This window comes from Acanthisitta chloris, unplaced genomic scaffold, assembly GCF_000695815.1.
Source record: "Acanthisitta chloris isolate BGI_N310 unplaced genomic scaffold, ASM69581v1 scaffold6056, whole genome shotgun sequence".
Lineage (NCBI taxonomy): Eukaryota > Metazoa > Chordata > Aves > Passeriformes > Acanthisittidae > Acanthisitta > Acanthisitta chloris.
The window spans coordinates 10,383-29,111 of NW_008678582.1; the positions used below are offsets into that span (position 1 = coordinate 10,383).

General features: G+C 39.3%; 1 protein-coding gene across 1 annotated transcript in view; it reads right to left on the reverse strand.

Annotated features, from left to right (window-relative positions):
- Positions 1-4,942: 4,942 nt before the first annotated feature.
- Positions 4,943-18,729, reverse strand: part of MTMR12 (myotubularin related protein 12) — a gene marked incomplete at its 5' end in the record, with an annotated part of 21,708 nt that continues 7,921 nt past the window's right edge. The window contains 8 exons of the mRNA XM_009076942.1: positions 4,943-5,566; positions 6,578-6,739; positions 7,540-7,707; positions 8,445-8,617; positions 9,645-9,715; positions 10,919-10,997; positions 13,685-13,809; positions 16,025-16,131. Coding sequence (XP_009075190.1) covers positions 4,991-5,566; positions 6,578-6,739; positions 7,540-7,707; positions 8,445-8,617; positions 9,645-9,715; positions 10,919-10,997; positions 13,685-13,809; positions 16,025-16,131 — 1,461 coding nt within the window. The remainder of the gene's footprint in view (positions 5,567-6,577; positions 6,740-7,539; positions 7,708-8,444; positions 8,618-9,644; positions 9,716-10,918; positions 10,998-13,684; positions 13,810-16,024; positions 16,132-18,729) is intronic.

An 18,729-nucleotide genomic window follows, 5' to 3' on the forward strand; every position in this document is an offset into this window, starting at 1 on the left:
CACCAAAACATGAAGCAATGAGCACTTACACCCTCTGCATAAAATTAGCTTCTCTGTCATCACATTCATGCATAAACATACTTTCAATCAATGTCACTAAAACACAAAAGGAAATGAATCCCACTGACTGCACAGTGAGCCCACAAAGCACTGACGTATAAAAGCCTACTAGTATTTATAAAATACTTGCAGATTTACACTACTAGCAAAAATCTGAATTAATTTTAGCTGTGTTAGCTGTTCTTAATTAGAATTTTTTATTCAGATGGGAATAAAAATAACAATAAGGATTGTAAGTGACATTTCAGAACTCATGGAAACGTCAGTTGGTTTCCAGGAAACTCAGTGGTTCCATAGCCTGAATTTTGGCTCCTGTAGAGTAACAAAAATTTTAGTTCAGGACACAAAAACAATACACGAGATAAAGAAAAAAAGAAATGTTGCATAAGAGAAAACTGGGATACCTGATCTGACTGTAAATGAGATTTTCTTATGAGAAAAGTCTCGCTTTGAGCCTGAGAACTGCAGATTTGGATCATGCCTGAGCTGCATCTACAGTGGTTTTGTTCCATTCTCTCACCCTGATTTCCTTAGTAACCACACAGGACAGCTAATCAGTGTCCTGTCCACCCACCTGCTTTGAAAACTGGTAGATAATTCTGATGGTACTTGACAAAATTTTTTTCCAAAGTTATTAGATTCCAGCAGGCAGTCTGGAGGCCACATGGCCTGGCCATGCCCAATCATGTGCATTTGCTTGGACCCATAGGAAGCAAGACACTGAATTTGACTTGTCCAGCAAGTTAGCAGCAGTGACAAACCTGCAAACTGCTGGTGCAGCATATGACTTCGGAACAGTGAGGAGATGGATGGTGACTGCGGATGCTATAGCATGAGCAAGGGCAGAAAATGCCAGAAGAAAGGACAAAGTTGAGGGAACCAGGGTATGGCCAGACAAAGCAACACTACAGGAAGTTAGACTTCATAGTTCTGCTGTTTGCAAAATAATTTACAAATGCATTTCCTAGGTATATATTATTCACCTGCTTTAAGCATTCAGGGATAACATTAAGGGAAGTACCTGTTTCATTTTACTGGATTGCTGAAATAAGAGAAACCAAATGCTCACTGGGAGCAGAGTAACATGTTGCAATCGCTCAGCATCATTTACTGTTGCACAGAGCTTCCACATGAGCAAAGGCTCCAGAGTAGCCCAATACGTGGCAGCTCCAAGCACCCCTTGCCCATACAAACACTTGCCAAGATATCAGCAGTCCTCTATTAACCTCTTCTCAGCCTCCATAGCAAGTTTAAAGCTGTGACTCAAGGCAAACTTACCTCTCAAGCAGAGGAACTCAGAACTCCATCTAGTCTCAACTGTGTTCTTGTAACACAGCCTGAACAACCCCATTTTTACTCCCTTTGTATTCAACATGGTGGTGTCCTCCCCACACAATTGTTTCTCCAGCTCACATCAGCTATACTCATCCTCTGTGTCCACTCCTTTCCAAGATAACTCTGCTGTTAACTCTACTGTCCCACCAAGTTCTGCCATCCCACAAATGCTGACAAAAAGCATTTGTCACAAGTTAACTTCACTATAAACAAAGGTAAAGGATGCAAAACCCTAAGAAGGGTTTGCCCCTTTCACTCCACCCACCCCTCTCAATTCACCCTGGAAGAGTATATATATAGTTCTGTATATAGAATGCTCTTTTTAGACTCATTAGTTCACTAATCAGGTCTCCTTCCTGTCCCAGAAAATGAAATCCATCCCACATATTTTTAAAAGAGTTTTATGTTAAAGCTTGCTCTTTCTGAGGGAGCACCAAGCTGTAAATACTGTGTATGAGGTCTCCAGCTATAGATTAGAGTGCTGGGACAAAACTAACCCATTGTAAGAATCCTCAGCAGAAGGTATTCTGCTACCTCCTGAAGAAGTTCTGTTTCCATGGTTTGAGCATAAATGGACAAAGCTTTAGCTGGAGCAAGAGATCAGGAGGCCACACTGGCTTTAAGCACCTTTGTAAAGTACATGTTTGCATTTCAATATGCTGCACATCAATAGCTAAACATTTTCAATAGTGAACAGTCTTACATCAAAGCCAAGTGGTCAAAGTACACTCGCTGGTCTTTAGAAGGTGTGGGTGAGGCAGACACACCTTGTGCTGCAACGTGACCCACAGCTGCTGCATAAGCTGTAGCTGTATGAGGCTTCAAGAACAAGCCTGGCACAGTCTTGTGGGTATTTCCCAAAGAGGATGTTAAAGTGGCATGGCTTTTGAATATGTGATTTGCACTAGTGCTGGCTTTGAACAGGAGCTACGAATTTGTAATCTCTTGAAAAAATAGAATTTTTTAAATTTGCACTCTACAGCTTACTGTGGTCACCTCACAGTCGATGTTCAAAGACACACTTAGTCCGAGGAACACCCTGCTGTAGGGATTTCAAGAAGTTGCTTGGTTTAGCCACGTAAGAACCATGTTTGCCCTGGATATGGAGGAAGACAAGTACATTGCTAAGATAGAAATAAAGTGTTTAATAATCCCCAAATACAGATACTCAGCAGACAGTGTCTAGACCACCTTGGTAACTTCCCATAGTCATCCTACTACAGTGCACTGAACTTTCTGCTGTCCCATGCTGAGTGCACCTTTCCAGAAAGTACAGCCAGGTCAAAACTGCACAGCTTCCTCCCCATATCAGTCTGTAAAAATCCAGGATATAACTAGGAAAGCCTTGGCACTGCAGGTGGTCAAAGTCTGCTATGATTTAATACATCATTTGCAAAATAGGACCTTAAACACACATTCTCATTTCAGGACAAATATGTGAAAGTATATTTTATTGACACTCTCCAAACAGCCCATTAGAGAGGAATGACAGTATTTAACAATTAAAAAAAAAGAGAATATAATAACCTGTAAAGCTTCTAGCTTGCATTCAGTGTTACAACTTGGAGGTATAAACAGAAGCCTGGAGTAAAAATATGAAGTACGTTTCCAATCCCTCAGTGCAGAAAACCAGTAACAATGGTATTTAGCCTACATTAGAAGTGTTCCCATGTTCAATTCCAGGTATATGTTTCTCTTCTATATATACTTCTGATAACTTATGTACAAATAAGATGTCCAACATCTGTTCTTTAATATAAATATGTAATCTTCATGATTGAAATATTACAACAGTTTGATCAAAAGTATAGAAAAATCCTTTTAATATTTTTTTTCTAATGGCAGTCTAAAAAAACAACACTTGAACCCAAATGACCTTAGAACAACAGGTATTTCTTCACCACAATAATACACTGTGCATTTGACATGCAAAGTATTATTGCATACATGAGTCACATGAATTAGAACAATAAAGTCTGAAGGAAAGGTGCTGTACAGCCCATTCTACCAAGTGCTAGCTGTAAGATCATAGGTATTACAGAAGAAAGCATAAGTACTAGTGTATTTTTAAATAAAACACTACAAACTCAAGTATTGTACTCGTGCTACTAAGACTTAAGGCAATCAAGAGCTGGGAAGCTTCAGTTTGGCATAGTTGCATCAAGCTCTCCCCTAGTCCTCATTTTTACATATGAAAATTTATTTTTAGAGGGCTGCTGATGGATGGTTGCTATACATTAATACAACTCAGTATGAAGCGATAAATCAGTAAGAAAGTTTAATATCCCCAGTTTCACTGAGCTGATCAAATTTAAGCAACAGTTGATCCACCAGCCAAGTTTTCCAGCATGGATCTCTAAGTTGGTATGAGAATAGAGAAAACATTCAATGTCTATCGTCTCAGTGTAACGGATTTTATGACATGAATCCATTCTTGGGGTGTTCTAGAATTTAAGGGCTCAAAATAGATTTGACAGTCAAATAATATTCAGCTTTACAAAGGACAATTATATGCAGTAAAAATACTTTATATAAACACACACAGTACATCAAAGTCAACAGGCATTTCTTTATGGCTTTTTTCACTGAGGTACTGTTATAACATCCAGCAACAGGATGCAAGTGTTCCTATGGTACGAACACCACATTCATAAGCTGTACCACCAACTCATAACAAGTGGCGACAGACTGCAAATCCTGCTTCACTGCAGGATTACAGGAAAATAGTCTTCCCTCCTATGTGGAAGGTCTCAGTGCAAGCTATAGAAAGCCTTAAAGGCAACTGGCATCAATGGGGGAAAGCTAAAATGAAATTCTCGCTCTATTTAAAGGAGAAAAAAAACCTTGTGGCAAATTATAATCTCATAGTCAGGCCATTTCTAACAATTAACAGCAAACTTAAAATTCCAAGGCAGCGAGGGCATATAGCATAGCAGCCATACACTAAGACTTGAAATGAGTCGTTAAGCTCTTGCATCTGACCCTTAAGCTAAGTGCATGCACAGGCTCAGAGCAGCCAATCTGCTACTGCAATACCACGCAGACAAACACTGTGAGCAAAGGTGAGGTGGTAAGCACATGACTTCTCTGGATGCAACAGTAGACACAAAACCTCTGGTGACCACAAGTTTATACCTCAGCTGTCAAAAGCAACTAACCAAATGCATAGTTAGTTGCACCTTCTGGTGTTTAAATAGGGGGAAAATGCAGATGTGTTAAAGTCTCTAGTGACAGTACTTCCAATTCCAGTACTCTTAGCATAAGTGGAAGAGGTGTTAAGACAGCAGGATTGTTGCTGTATGCATTTAGTATTCCACCTTTACAAGCAGAAAGTGTTCCTTTTTAAACAGAGTGGCCATATAGTTACTCCAGCCATGACTTCTGCTTTTATTACACCTATGCGAAAAATATGTTTCTGCATTAAATATTGTTAGAGTGAAATGGAACGTCAAAACATGCTCAGTTAATTACGGCAAGTACTTCTGTCCAATCAAGGTTTTTTTAACCCCATAAATCCATTGAAAAGGCTGCAGATGCAGCATTTAAAAACTCCGAGCTTAGCCACACACAATCCATACTGTACTTTACGTACACATTATAACATATCCCCACTTAGATCAACAAATTCATCATCCCTCTTGACCAAGTCATCTTCATCTTCCAAGTCTTTCCAGGTGCTAGTGGGTAAAGCTGGTTTGACAGACTGTCTCTGAAGTAAAGCAAATGGAAACAAGGATGACAAACGGGCAGAATTTCTCAGTGTGGTAACAGAATGTACATCTCCAGAAACAGCTTGACTATGTTCTTCATCCATCTTCTCCTGCAAACTTTGCACTTCCTCCATCAAGTCCAAAATCTTGGCAGCTGTAGCTATGGTACCACCACCATGAAGCTGGGCTTCAGGAATCCATCGCAAATAGCGCTGTGCCCAGACTTTGATTTCAGGGCCATCAATGCGAGGTAACAGAAGACCATGATAGTCAACAGGTTTGCTATGCCAGCTATCATAGAACTCCCTCAAGCTATTAGGAGGTTCATCTGAAGAATTTATGAACTTGCCAATTCTTTTACCCAGAATGTTTTTAATTAAATGATCTGTTTCCTCCCTGAAAAATCCTCTCTTTGAGGAAGGTTTAGCTGGCGTCAATGGCAAAGAAAGCTGCCGCTGATGCTTTAAGAGGAAAGAAAAGAAAAATACTGAGATGAATATTGATGGGACTTCAGAAAACAGCTTTAAGAGGAATAAAAACAAACTTGCATTCAGAAATTACTTGCAAGCAAAGTCAATATATACCAAAGCAGTGGCTGTGTTTAAACCATCACTTTTTCATGGCTAATACACCAAGTATTCCAGAACATACCTACTACTGCCAGATATCTTCTCTGCACTGACTAGAGCAATGAAGTAACACTGATAAAACAATTTTGTCTGAAGAAGTCAAATCCTTTGCTTACATTCAAGTATTACAAGCTTCCATGTTTACATTAAGCTAGTCACAAATCAAAGAGCACTTATTTTCTGGTTTTTATTCAGTGGTTCCTCATTGCATCTCACTGCATAAGAGATGAATGCTGTAGATCATACTGGCAGTGTCTCACTCCACAACAGAACAGAATTTAACAACCAGCAGGGAAATTACAACTGAAAGAGGCTACTCCAGACTAATTTTTTTTCCTGAGTTTGTGCTACTTTCCAATAACGAGGTGGTCCCATAATCCTCCATACCCTGGGCAGTTTTTGGTGATGGTGGTCCCCTTCCCGCTCCAAGGGCACTCACACACTCTAGTTACACTCGGACAAAATTAGTAAGGCAATTATAAACCTGCCATGCATTTCAGTAAGGTACTCCATGGAACAACAAAATAAACTAACTTCCATCATGTCACTGCACCTCACCTGATTGTTACATCACATGAATTACCAATATACTTGCATAAAAGTATGAAGAATAAACCCCCTAACTTCAAGGCTATGAATAATTACTGTAAAACAGTTATTTACAAGTGAGGTAGATGCAAATTGGGTCCCTAAAATCCAGGTGAGTCTGAGGTATACATGTATTTTATCAATTAAAAAAGCCTTTGCACCAATACTTACACTGTGAGCACATTTGAAATACAGGATGTGCAAAGTATTTCTATCATTAAAAAAAATAAAATAGTTAAGCAGCACATATCTTACTTTGAATCGTGGAGTTTTCCGTTGACTTTTATCTGGTTTTGGTTTCTCTGCATAAAAAGGGTTGTTCAGAAAAGCCTGGGCCCTGGGGTCAAACTGCACAGACCAGTCCCACACAGTCAGAAATCTGAAAGGACCACTTTGTGTCTTGAGGCTTTCACCACTCTGCCAAAACAAATAGGTCACAATTAATACAGCAAGAAAGGAATTCTGAGCAAGTCAAGGTAAAATTAAGAAACTGGCTTTTCAGAGAAAAGTCCATGGAGTTAAATAACACTCATGCTTTCTGGGTATTCAGTAACAGTGCAATTAGATTTTCAGTTGAAAATAAGGTTAAGTAATCTAAGAAAAAAATGCTAGAATTTTTCAAGTTAAGTAGGAGACAGACACTTGGATACTTCAAAGACAGGGGCATGTTAGGACTCCAGACTTGAAAGTTAACTGCAGTTATGCAGTGCTACCAGTTTAGATTTTGTGATCAACAGTTAATTTATACAAGAGACAGTGATCTTCACTTTTTTTAAGTCTCTGTGCAGCCTTGTAGAGGGTCCTCCCATTGCTTCCAGCTTCTTAGGCTAAAACATGAACTGAATATAAATCAACATTCAGGAAATGTTGATTTTGGAAGACAACAGAATATACTATCCAAGAATTTCGTAGATAACTTTTTCTGCAGGACAGATGGATATTTCTCTTAGGTTAGTTAAGGAGCTCCATTTCCATTGAAGAGCACAAACATCAAACTACAGCCATGCATTGAAAGCAATATATTCCCTTTGTCATCATAAACTGCTAAGTCCTGAACTTGACTCCTTACACCCAAAACTGCACTCATTCACCCTTCAAGGCACTTTGATAAGTATGGAAAAAGGTACTGCTAGGGAATTAGCTTATTTGAGTGTTCTTTGCTTGTTGGTCAAACTTGTTTTCCAACACACTGCATCCACAAAGTAACAAACCCTTACCGCGCTAGTGTCTCTTTGATGTTGTGAGTTGAAGAAGAAAGTGCTAAAAATAGGCACATAGAGGCTGTCTGACAAGACAGTCAAGTAAGTTTCTGTGAACTCAAATGCTGGAGGATACTGTTGTACCAACTGCCAGACACAATTTAGCAGGAGCAGAAAAACAGGAGCCTAAGAAAAGAAAATACTGCTTCAGTTTCAGAAAAAACAGTTGTTCTATCAAGCAGACTATTTATGTTACAGTGTTTAGTGTCTCTAGATACAAATCTTGTGGCAAGAAGCCTGGTCAATTACAGAACTGCTGCATATACATTTGGCTGAACTCTGAAGAAGTATCATATGAGCTACCGGTGGCCAATTATCAACAGAAGAGATGAGCATTTCTACCCTGAGTTTGAAAGTTGTCACTATGAAACCTTTTAAAGTTGGCAAAGCAAAACTAATTTATAGCAATTCTTGATCAGAACTAGTCAGTTTACACTTGTTATTTCCATTCTATATAGCAATCTGATCTAATCCCAAAATATAAACAACCGTGGAGAGGTGAGACCGCAATGTTTAGCAAGATAGTATAAAGTTGAGCTCTAGATGTGACCAGAACAGGCAATTCACTTGAGCTATTTCTGTGGACACTACTACCACTTAACACAGTTTTCAAGAATACAACAGACATGTCTGTCAAAAGACTCCAAGACTGAATAGGAAATTTTACATTTGTTCTCTTTAGTTACAAAGACATTGCTGACCTCTAAACAGCAAAAACAGTGACACTACACAAATGTGAACCCATAAAACAAAACATAAAAGATCCTCAGAGTAATCGGAACTTCTGGAGTAACAGCTAAATCCCTTCTTATGCTGAGTAAACTTTTAAATAGTAATCAAGGAATGTAATAAAATAATCATACCTCCTCTTTTTCACTTCTGTGTAAGTGGTTACAACGATCCAAAAAGCAATGTCCTCCAATTACCCACTCCTTCTGAATTAGGCTCTGAAACCCTGACTTTGTTCTGCTGTATGAATCCATCATCACTTGAACCAGACTAGAGATTACACAGCACAGATCAGTAGCACTCTCTTCTGCAGAAAAGAACAGAAATCATATTGTCTACTAACCCATTCCTAAAACTGTGTAAGAAAGAAAACCATTGCTAGTTTCACATAAACAAAATCGTATTTCAAGATCAGACAAGCCCAGAATTTCTTTTTCAAGTGTTATACCATCACGGAGAAATTAATCCATGTTTCCAATACTTCCCTTTGTTAAAACGTAAGGTTACTTATACAGTTTCAGTAAGAAAATACTTGGACAATAAAACCTGCAAACCTCCAAGCTTTTACTGCTATAACTTACATGCCTATGCCCATCAGTCTCTCGTAATGGACACACTGCACCTCCTGCCCTGTGCTACCAGTCCAGCTACATGTCCTTACCCTTCCTATCCTCCAGGCATCTTTTCACAAGGTGTGACTCCGCCTCCTCATGCAACATGCATTCCTCACCTTTCAGCTGCCTTCCCAAAACATCTCTTCTTCATGCTACATTTCTCAGAGGGCAACACATGTGAAAAAAACAACTAAACTGCCAATCCAAGAGTAACTTAATGGTTAACATCAGGTTTGGTTTTCCATGTGATTACTTTACCCTGTCTAGGAAAACAAACTGCTCAACATGTGCACAGTAAGCATATTCTTTCATGTATTTTTCATAAAGAGACTATATAGTATTCAGTGTGTATCTAAACATTAAAAAGTCCTTTTAGAAAGTCTTCGTGTTACTGGTAGATGTAGTGTAGACGTGGTTCCCCCACCCCCTTTAATTACAGCAAGAGGTCCAGGAGACCTTTAATAAAATAAATTAGGAAACAGGAATGCTACCACTTCTTTATGCATGACTCTCCAGCCGATTTATCAGCAACTTTCTCATTCACAACATAGTTCTTTCAGCCTGGAATTATGCTTACCATGTTTTTTTACCTACAGGAAGCATATCCAGGAGCACAAAATATTTAGATGCCTGGTATGCTATGAATTTTACAAGCCTCTACCATTATTACATCAAAATGAATTTAAAAAAATAAACAGGACAATCTTCTTAAATTCTTACCTATAAGGAGAACATTTGTATGCTGTCTTTCCAGACACTCAGCAACTTCTATTGCTTTCTTCAAGACTCGCCTGTTGTGGCACAAGAAAATTTAAGACAACATTTTCATAGCATTTTTATAATTAAGATTCTTATATTAGTTTCCCTTAGATGGGGTTAGAATGTCATGGTACTAAACTTGACTAGTACTTTATAACACAAAACCCATGCCCAACCTGTGTAAATTAAGAACTGTTTGGCTTCACCAACAAACTTTCAAGAGGTATCTTATTTGATCATGCATTTCCAGTTGTTACAAAGCAATACTTTATTCTGGATCAGCAGTAGCCATCACACACTGAAGTACTACACTTGCTAAGAGCCAGATCTCTTTTTCCTGGAAAGTGTCAGCAGCACCACATTTAAGTTCTAATCTTACAAACTACATTTCTTCCACAATCTGGTTTTAAGAGGCAGAGGGAAGGATCAGCAATCAGATCTCGTAAACATACAAAAATTTATTCAGAGATTATCATTACACAGGGAAGACTCAGTGGAATTAAAGATCACATAAAACCAGATATAATGTAGTTTGTTTCGAGATCTAAATCTTCATGAAATTGGTTATTTTTAGCAAAGGTTTGCACACAAATTAGGATTCTTGCAACTGCTTAGATCACTAATAGAAACTGCAAGTTTATTTATAAGCATGGAGTTGTCAGATTGTTTGTTCCAGTTAGTTAGCCAACACCATTCCAACACTTACTGTGGACTGCAGAGAGAAGAAAAAAGAACCTGAGGAAGAATCAGGACAGGAAGGGGACAAAACTGAGAACAACTGACATTTTATAAAGCTTTGGTGGGCTAACATCTTGAACATTTTGTTCATCGCATCCTAAAGGATATTACAGAAGCAGAGATACAGGGAAGAACATCAAGGCTAGTGAGAGACACGGAACAGGTTTCATGCAAGAAACAAAAAGGATTCTCGAGTTTGGTGACTAAGTGCAGGAGGAAAATTACTGGATCTATATTTTCAATAGGTTTGATGGAAGAGTTGTAATTGGAATGATCTGCAGCTTCTCACATCCTTAACGTGGGAGGCTTAACACAAGCCTGCACTGTAAAAATGCCATCTCAAGTTACAGAAAAAAGATATGCAACTGCGACCATAAGTATGTCTTAATTTTCTTTTCTACTGCCAGTGAAGAATGCCATTACATTTCATGAAACCAGATAGAAAACTCTATACACATTTACCATCAATTTGAAACAAAGCTGAAGACATAGCAAACCTGATTATCTCTAGCCAATTTGTGCTCTCCAGTAATGAAAACCATTTCACATCAGTTGCCCAGAAGTCTGTACTGTTATCTGCAAAAAACCCAAAGCAACCCAAAAATTGGTTTGTTCACATATACACAGTGCTACTTAACAGCCATTCATTGTATTACCCTTCAGTTATGAACAGACATAAGCCAACCAATACTAAGGAGTTACCAAATTCTAATTGTTCAAGTTGACTCCCTGTAACTAAATGAGGAAGTGAAATAGTCCTACAAACACCAGTGAAATTTTACAGCACCATAGGCTTTTAGAAAAACTATGTTGAAGGTTCATTACAATCAAACCAGGTAAATAAATTTGTCGACAAAATGGGAAAAGAGAAGAAAGTAAGTTTAATCAGAGGTGATGATCTATATAAGACTTAACATAAGGAGTCTGGATTTTGAAAATCATTAGCATCAGATCCAGAAACGTTAATGGCTTTCAGAAGTAGGTTACACAGATTTATGGAATGTAAGACTACCTGAAAGGTGTTAAACAGTTTTCACTGCAATGAAGAGGCATTAAAATATATAAAAAGGGAACGGCTAACAAACTAGGAGGCCAAGTACAATACTGCAGTCATGAAACTCTTACAAATTTCACTAGGTTAAAAAGTGTTTTTTTAATGCAACCTAAATCTCTGTTGCTTTTATTTCTTTTCAAGCTAGTAAACAAAAACTGAAAAGCTCTCACTAGCTGGCATAGTCAATTAAAACCAGAATACATTACCTTTCTTGCATAAGATACAAACCTTGAAACCCAAGGTCTACAATAGTTCTGCTAGTGATAAACCAGAGACACACAGAAACATGAAGAACTGAAGCCACCACAGGGACAAGAGGCCAGTGTGATATAACTGCTCATCTCCTAAACTCTCTTCATATACTACCAATGTTTAATTCCAGCGCATGTACACTTCTGTCTCTTCTGCATCTTTAATCTCTGACCCTCAGCTGCACAGGTGTGTGTTTGTTTTGTTCCTGTCGCTGTTCTCTCTCCATGCCTATGCTCCTTATCCTGTTCATTACACATTTAAAAAAAAAATATCTTCCTCTGGAGCCTGACTGGAGACTGAACAACCTCCACTCTCTCAGCCTGTGATGTGCTCCAGCCCCCTGATCATCTTCATGGTCTCCCTCTGGACTCACTCCAGCAAGTCCATGTCCTTCTTATATTGGGGATCCCTCAGGGCTGGATGCCGCACTTCAGGTGGGGTTTTACCAGAACAGAGCAGAGGGGCAGAATCCCCTCCCTCAGTCTGCTGCCCACACCGCTTTGGATACAGCCCAGGATATGGTCAGCTTTGCTAGTGCATAGTGCTACATTCAGTGAGGGACAGTCTAGTAACAAACCTTATTTAAAAAGCTGTAATACAAAAATATTAACTGCATTGCAGTTTAACATATTCCTTTTCATATCAAACAATCTAAGACACTGATACAATGACATCGTTGAAATATGCAGTATTTCTTGAGAGATGTCAAATGACTTCAATTCAGGCTTTGACCTTTTTCCTATAGGAGGGTGTTACCAGAAACTACATTAAGAGACATGTAATTATTTTTAGCTCTTAAGATTCACTCGGGATTTGACAGTGTACTCTGGACAAAAATCCTCACACTGAAACTCTGGAAAATACCTTTTATCACAAGCTGGAGTGAAGCTTTTTTCATGTCAAGAGGTGACGATGAAGTACAGTTCCATAACAGTAAAACAGTTAAAGAGTCTCAGAAAAAGAAGTCTGAAAGCCTAGAGTATACTTTCACATGGCTTCCATGAGTCAGCCGAGTTGGAAGAGACCTCAAAGATCATCGAGTCCAACCCTACCATCGTTACTAGACCATGGCACTAAGTGCCACATCCAGTCTCAGCTTGAAAACCTCCAGGGATGGTGAATCCACCACCTCCCCAGGCAGCCCATTCCAATGCCTGATTACTCTCTCTGTAAAAAATCTCTTCCTAATATCCAACCTAAACCTCCCCTGGTAGAGCTTGAGTCTGTGCCCTCTTGTCCTACTGCTGGTTGCCTGGGAGAAGAGACCAACTCCCACCTGACTATAACCTCCTTTCAGGGAGTTGTAGAGGAGGATAAGGTCTCCCCTGAGCCTCCTCTTCTCCAGGCTAAACAACCCCAACTCCCTTAGCCTCTCCTCATGGCACTTGTGCTCGAGTCCCTTCACCATCCTCATTTCTACTTTTACTTCTACTTCACTTTACTTTTATTCATTCCATTTTACTTCTTTCAAGTGGACTTCTACTTACAGTAGTCATGGTTAGCTCTACAGCCAGGGTGACTAAATTTAAGCAGCTTCATATGTTTTGAGATGTGACTTGTGTGTAACAGAAGCTAGGGCAAAAAGTAATTAGCTTTTAGACTCAAATCTTGACATAACACAGAGGCTTAAAAGGTTGACACTGAACATTCAATTTCAATGCACCAGAGAAGACTGAAAAACCTCTCCCATAAACTTCTCTCCAGCTAGTGTACTCCAACTAACACTTGGGCTCCATGGACACTCCCTTTAAAATTAATTTTCAGATACTGTAATAGCAGGAGGCAATAAGTCTAAGAACCACAAACCTTCAGCAGTGTGCCAGACATACGAGCAGTCTTCACCTACATATTTTAAAATCTGCTTTTAACTACCCTCAAAAGACACCAATCAAGAAAATGACTGCATTCATGAGACACAGCACAGCATTGTTACACTTTGCTTTAAAGCTTGACTTACCTATCAAAAACAGCTGTTTAAATCTCGTGTATGCAGTCTGGATATCTTGCAGAGATGGAAGGCTGCTTGACAAGTCATCTGTCCTCAGGAGTTCATAGGGAGGTTTGCTAATTGTCTTATAGATTCTAAATCAAAACATCAAGAGATTAAAGCCTTCTGCTTTGTGAGTCAAATAATGCACCAACTGTTATCACTGAAGACAAAGTTAATAGGCATAGTTTGGGAAAGAGCTGTGATACCAAAAGATACCCCAGAAAGCTAGTGGCCTCCATGCATTTTGAAGTACTGTCTGGAAGGCTGCCTACAAGCTTACAACAAGATTTGATGTTTTCACCTGTTACACCAATAAAATTATATTTGTGCAGTTATGAATATTACAAGTACTACTTTATTTTTACTACTGCTTCTCCAGTATTGTCTTCACTAGACACAACAAAATCACTTTGAAAGTAGGTTATTTAGAAGTGAATACAGCAAGAGAAGATAGACAGAAACACCCAAACCTGCCAGCAGAAGCTTACAATTTCTCTTCACTTCTACCAACCAAATTACACTCTCATACGTAGCTGCCAGGTCTGCTAATGAAACATATGAGTAAAAGAAACAATTTGGACTCAAATGAGACAAAATACTTTGCATTTCCCTATATATCTGCTAATTTTTTCCCTTATAGGAAAGGAAAAAATACCAAGCCAGATGAAGCTTTGTTTGGGACCCAGAACATCCTCTCTCCTTCCAGTTCCAGAGCTCAGATGAACATCAGCTTACTAAGTATGTTTGCCATCATGATGGTTTTTATTGCCAAGACCTGGGAACTGTTGCCCTAGCTCATACTTCAGAAGTGACGCCTCATGGGCACTTTTCCAGGCAGGACAAAGTGCTTTGTTTCCTGTATGTTGTAGCACAGAAGCCTGCTTTAAGTGAGCACTACAGGCATCCACATCGGAAACACAGGATACTAGACCTACTGGAAGATGCATCAGTTCAGAGAACTAAGGGAAAGCAATCACTGGTCAAATGCAAGACTTCTTCCAAGTGAAGCAGTAAAGACGTAAACAATTTGTGCTAGAAAACCTGGCTCTGAACAGCTTTTTCAATAAGAGAAGCTGTTAATTGTAAAGACCTGCTCTGTGCCTGAGTTCAGGGTACTATTACAATGGCACATTAACACACCCTTATGGACAACTTGTAGATATATTCTTAGATACGAGTAGTTAAGCACCAATACTCCACAGCAAAGAAAACCAGCAATACTGCCCCAAGTTCAAATGGTCCAAGACAGGAGATCAAAATATCGGTTGACACCTTGTTACAGTTCACTGCTAGTTTTACTTGATTTCACATCATGGAATAGCATTAAAGTGAGTTATGAGTCATATAAACTTCTCCATTTCAGGACAGAAACATTAGAGAATCTGCAGGCAGGATCAAAAGCCTTTCCTATGCAACTATAATGAATTTCATAAACAAAAGAGGTTTCAACAGGCTCATTAAGCTATTTTCTGTTAGTTCTATGTGATTAACTGGCCCTCCATCTGTAAGACCAAGGACCTAATGTTGAAAGTACCAGCTGCGTGAGTCTGATCTAACAGCTGGCTGCTAAGCAGGAAATTCTCCCCAGGACACCCAACAGGTTAAAAAAAAAGACAGAAATAAAGAGCAACAAGACATAACCATAACACTCAGTCAGGCAGCTGGACTCTTCCCCTTTAGTTAAACTTCAGCATTTTTGCCAAACTGCTGAACTAATTCGGCTAACTAACTCAGCTGAAAAAGTGTTGTCTGCCATCACAACTGACAGCTGCAGTAGTGAACTGCTAGACTGTCTCAGACATTTTAGCTCACTTTATCTAAAGTTATTAAAAAACACAAATCTAGTTCTCAGACGACGACAGTCTTAAAAACTCAGTTTGCAAATCCATGTTTAGAGCTGGAGCCTAGATTTCTCTTACTTGCAAACACAATTGATCCCATCAGCTAATGATACTCGAATTATATTTGACACACTTAGGTGCAGCTTTACCTAAATAACACACCACAGTTTGCACATAGATTCCTCAGACATATATATGTCTAATATTTCAGATACACACACAAATATATATATATATGTCTGAGGAATCACAAATTTCCACAAATAAGCCTTCACTGAAGTTCCAGTCCTGCAAAACTGACCAATGCCGTTACGTCAAGAGCTTAAACACATTCCACTACAGAAAACTATTACATCTAGAACTTGTTTCCTGATGTGTGAAAGCTTAAAAGATAAAGCATATATGGAAAAAGAGAAGCAAGGTCCATACCAAGCAAAGTGTTGTGGACAGAATAGCTATTACTGACCCATCCAAGAAGGCTTTTTGCGTTTGTGCAGTGCTGTCATCCTGTTCTTTGGGAAAAGCAGACATTTTGAGAAGAGCAGCACCATTATGGCAAGACCAACACCAAATCTGCAGAAAGACATTTACCAGGTGATAAGGATTAGGAAATAGTCCATTACAAGGTATTCGCTTAAGTGACTGAGTGATTGCAAGAAATTTCTCTATGCTGTGCTTGATTTTTTGCTGTATCCAACAACTCCATTAGTAGAAGCAAACTTCTACATTTGCATCAAATTTATACACCTCAGTACACTGTAACCACTGGCAAGTTTTAAATTAGGCTTCACACAGGCACAGAGAAACAAAATGCCACATTATATCAAAACGTTACTTTCTCAATTGTCCTCACAGGTAAAAAAAACTGATCAAAGTCTGTGGTCAAATTATGTTGGAATATATGCCACAGCAAGACAGCTCTTGCAAGTAACTCATATATATTAGTCATCATTTACTCCACACAGATAGTAGGTTTTCTTAAAGTTCAGTCTTGAGATAACTCACAATAAATGTACTGACATGCCTTTCCATGTGAACTGTGCATAAAAGGTGATCTAGACATATGAAATAAGATATTAAAACACACCACAAAGGAATCAGATTGCATAGTCACAGATACTCATTGCAGCAAATCAGTCCTCAAAGCTTCTTACTTCCCTTTACACATAATTTCTTAATTCACACCTACTGCTTGAAGCTCTCAAACTGATGTTTAAACTTGCTGTGAAATGGGGAGTAACAATCATATTCACCACGAATGTTACACAAGTCAAATTGGGAAATTCAAGTTCTGCTTCCAATTTATAGTGGCCAAGAGGTGCACCTAAGAAGGATGCAGAAGCCTCACACTCATCAAGAGTGAAAAAAATTACTATACTGTCCTTCAAGTGCCTTCTCAAATCAATTTAAAAGTGTCAAGTTAGCTTGACCACAGCTTCACAAAAGTAATTTGGAAATAATAACAAGAGCTCTACAAGGCCTCTGAACAGTGGACAAGGGAAGAGCTACAGATGTTGTCATCTATCTGGACCTTTGACATGGTTACCCACAACATCCTTCTCTCTAAATTGGCAAGATACGGATTTGATGGATGGACTGTTTGGTGCATGAGGAATTGGTTGGATGGTCATATCCAGAGGGTAATTGTCAATAGCTCAATGTCCAGATGGAGACCAACGATGAGTGGTGTCCTTCAGGGGTCCATATTGGGATGAGAACTATTTAACAGCTTCATCAATGACAACTGACAGTGGGATCAACTGCACCCTCAGCAAGTTTGCAGATGACACCAAGCTGAGTGATGTGTCTGACATGCCTAAGGGATGGGATGCCATCCAGAGGGAGCTGGATAAGCTCAAGGAACGGGTCCCATGGAAACAACATGAGGTTCAACAAGGCCACGTGCAAGGTGCTGCACCTGCATCAGGGCAACCCTTGGTGTCAGTAGAGGCTGAGGGATGAAGGGATTGAGATCCAGCCCTGTGAAGAACTTGGGAGTATCAGTGGATGAAAAGCTAGACATGAACTGGCAATGTGTGCCTGCAGCCCAGAAAGCCAAGCATGTCCCAGGCTGCATCCAAAGCAGTGTGGGCAGCAGGTCGAGGGAAGCAATTCTGCTCCTGTACTCCACTCTGGTGAGATCCAACCTGGAGTACTGCATCCAGCTCTGGGGTCCTCAACACAGGAACAATGTGGATCTGTTGGAGGAGGTCCAGAGGAGAGACACTAGGAGGTGATGTTTCTGTTTACTCCAGAGAGAGACTGGAGTAGATGACATTTAAAGTCTCTCTCAAGTCAAACTATTCTCTGATTCTATTAATGCAAGATGGAATTAAAAAAAAAATCATTTGTTTCTGTGTAAGAGCCAGTGTAACATGCCTGGCTGAATCTCTAAGAAAAGTGAACCAAACTATTCGAACTTCATGCAGGACAGTACAGTACCATGTTCTCCATGGGCCAATTCATTTAGGAGCATGGTTTTTCTTAGCAAATTTGATGGACATACAGCAACTAAGATAAGACTTCTTAAGTGAGATTACTTAGCTCCTTGTTTCCATCTGCTGTCTTACTGGTTCTTAAACTACAAGGTATGAAGACAAAGCCAGCTTGCTACAGGGTGCAAACCAGTATATATAACTCCATTTTCTGTTGGACTGGTAGAACTAGTTTTTCAGTTGGGCTACTTGACTTTGTGAAAATGCTGCATCATCACAGCCATACCACTTACCAGCACCCAAGCTAGGTAACCGCAGGTGTTCAGCTACACCTCAGACGCACGGTCTTCACCTCAATATCCAAACAGCATTTCAAGTCCTACATTCTGCCCCAGCCAGATGCCAGCCAGTACACAGTCTCGTGAAAAACATGCTGATGGACAGACAGACTAGTAGGACATGTAAGCTACAGGATATTATAAGTAAATGGGAACTCTGAACAGTAAATACACATTTTGCTGTTGTGTTATAGATGTTTTGCTACACATTACACTGTTTCGTGAAATACAGAATACTTTGAGCACTTCTTGCAACATCTGTTTCCCTTCTGCAGATGACTAGGTATATATGTAAGCTGTTATAAACAAGTTTTGAAAATAATATGCAGTAACATCTGAAATGCTAGTTGAAATATTGTTATTTCAGTAAGATTTCTTACCCTCAGCCATGCACATAT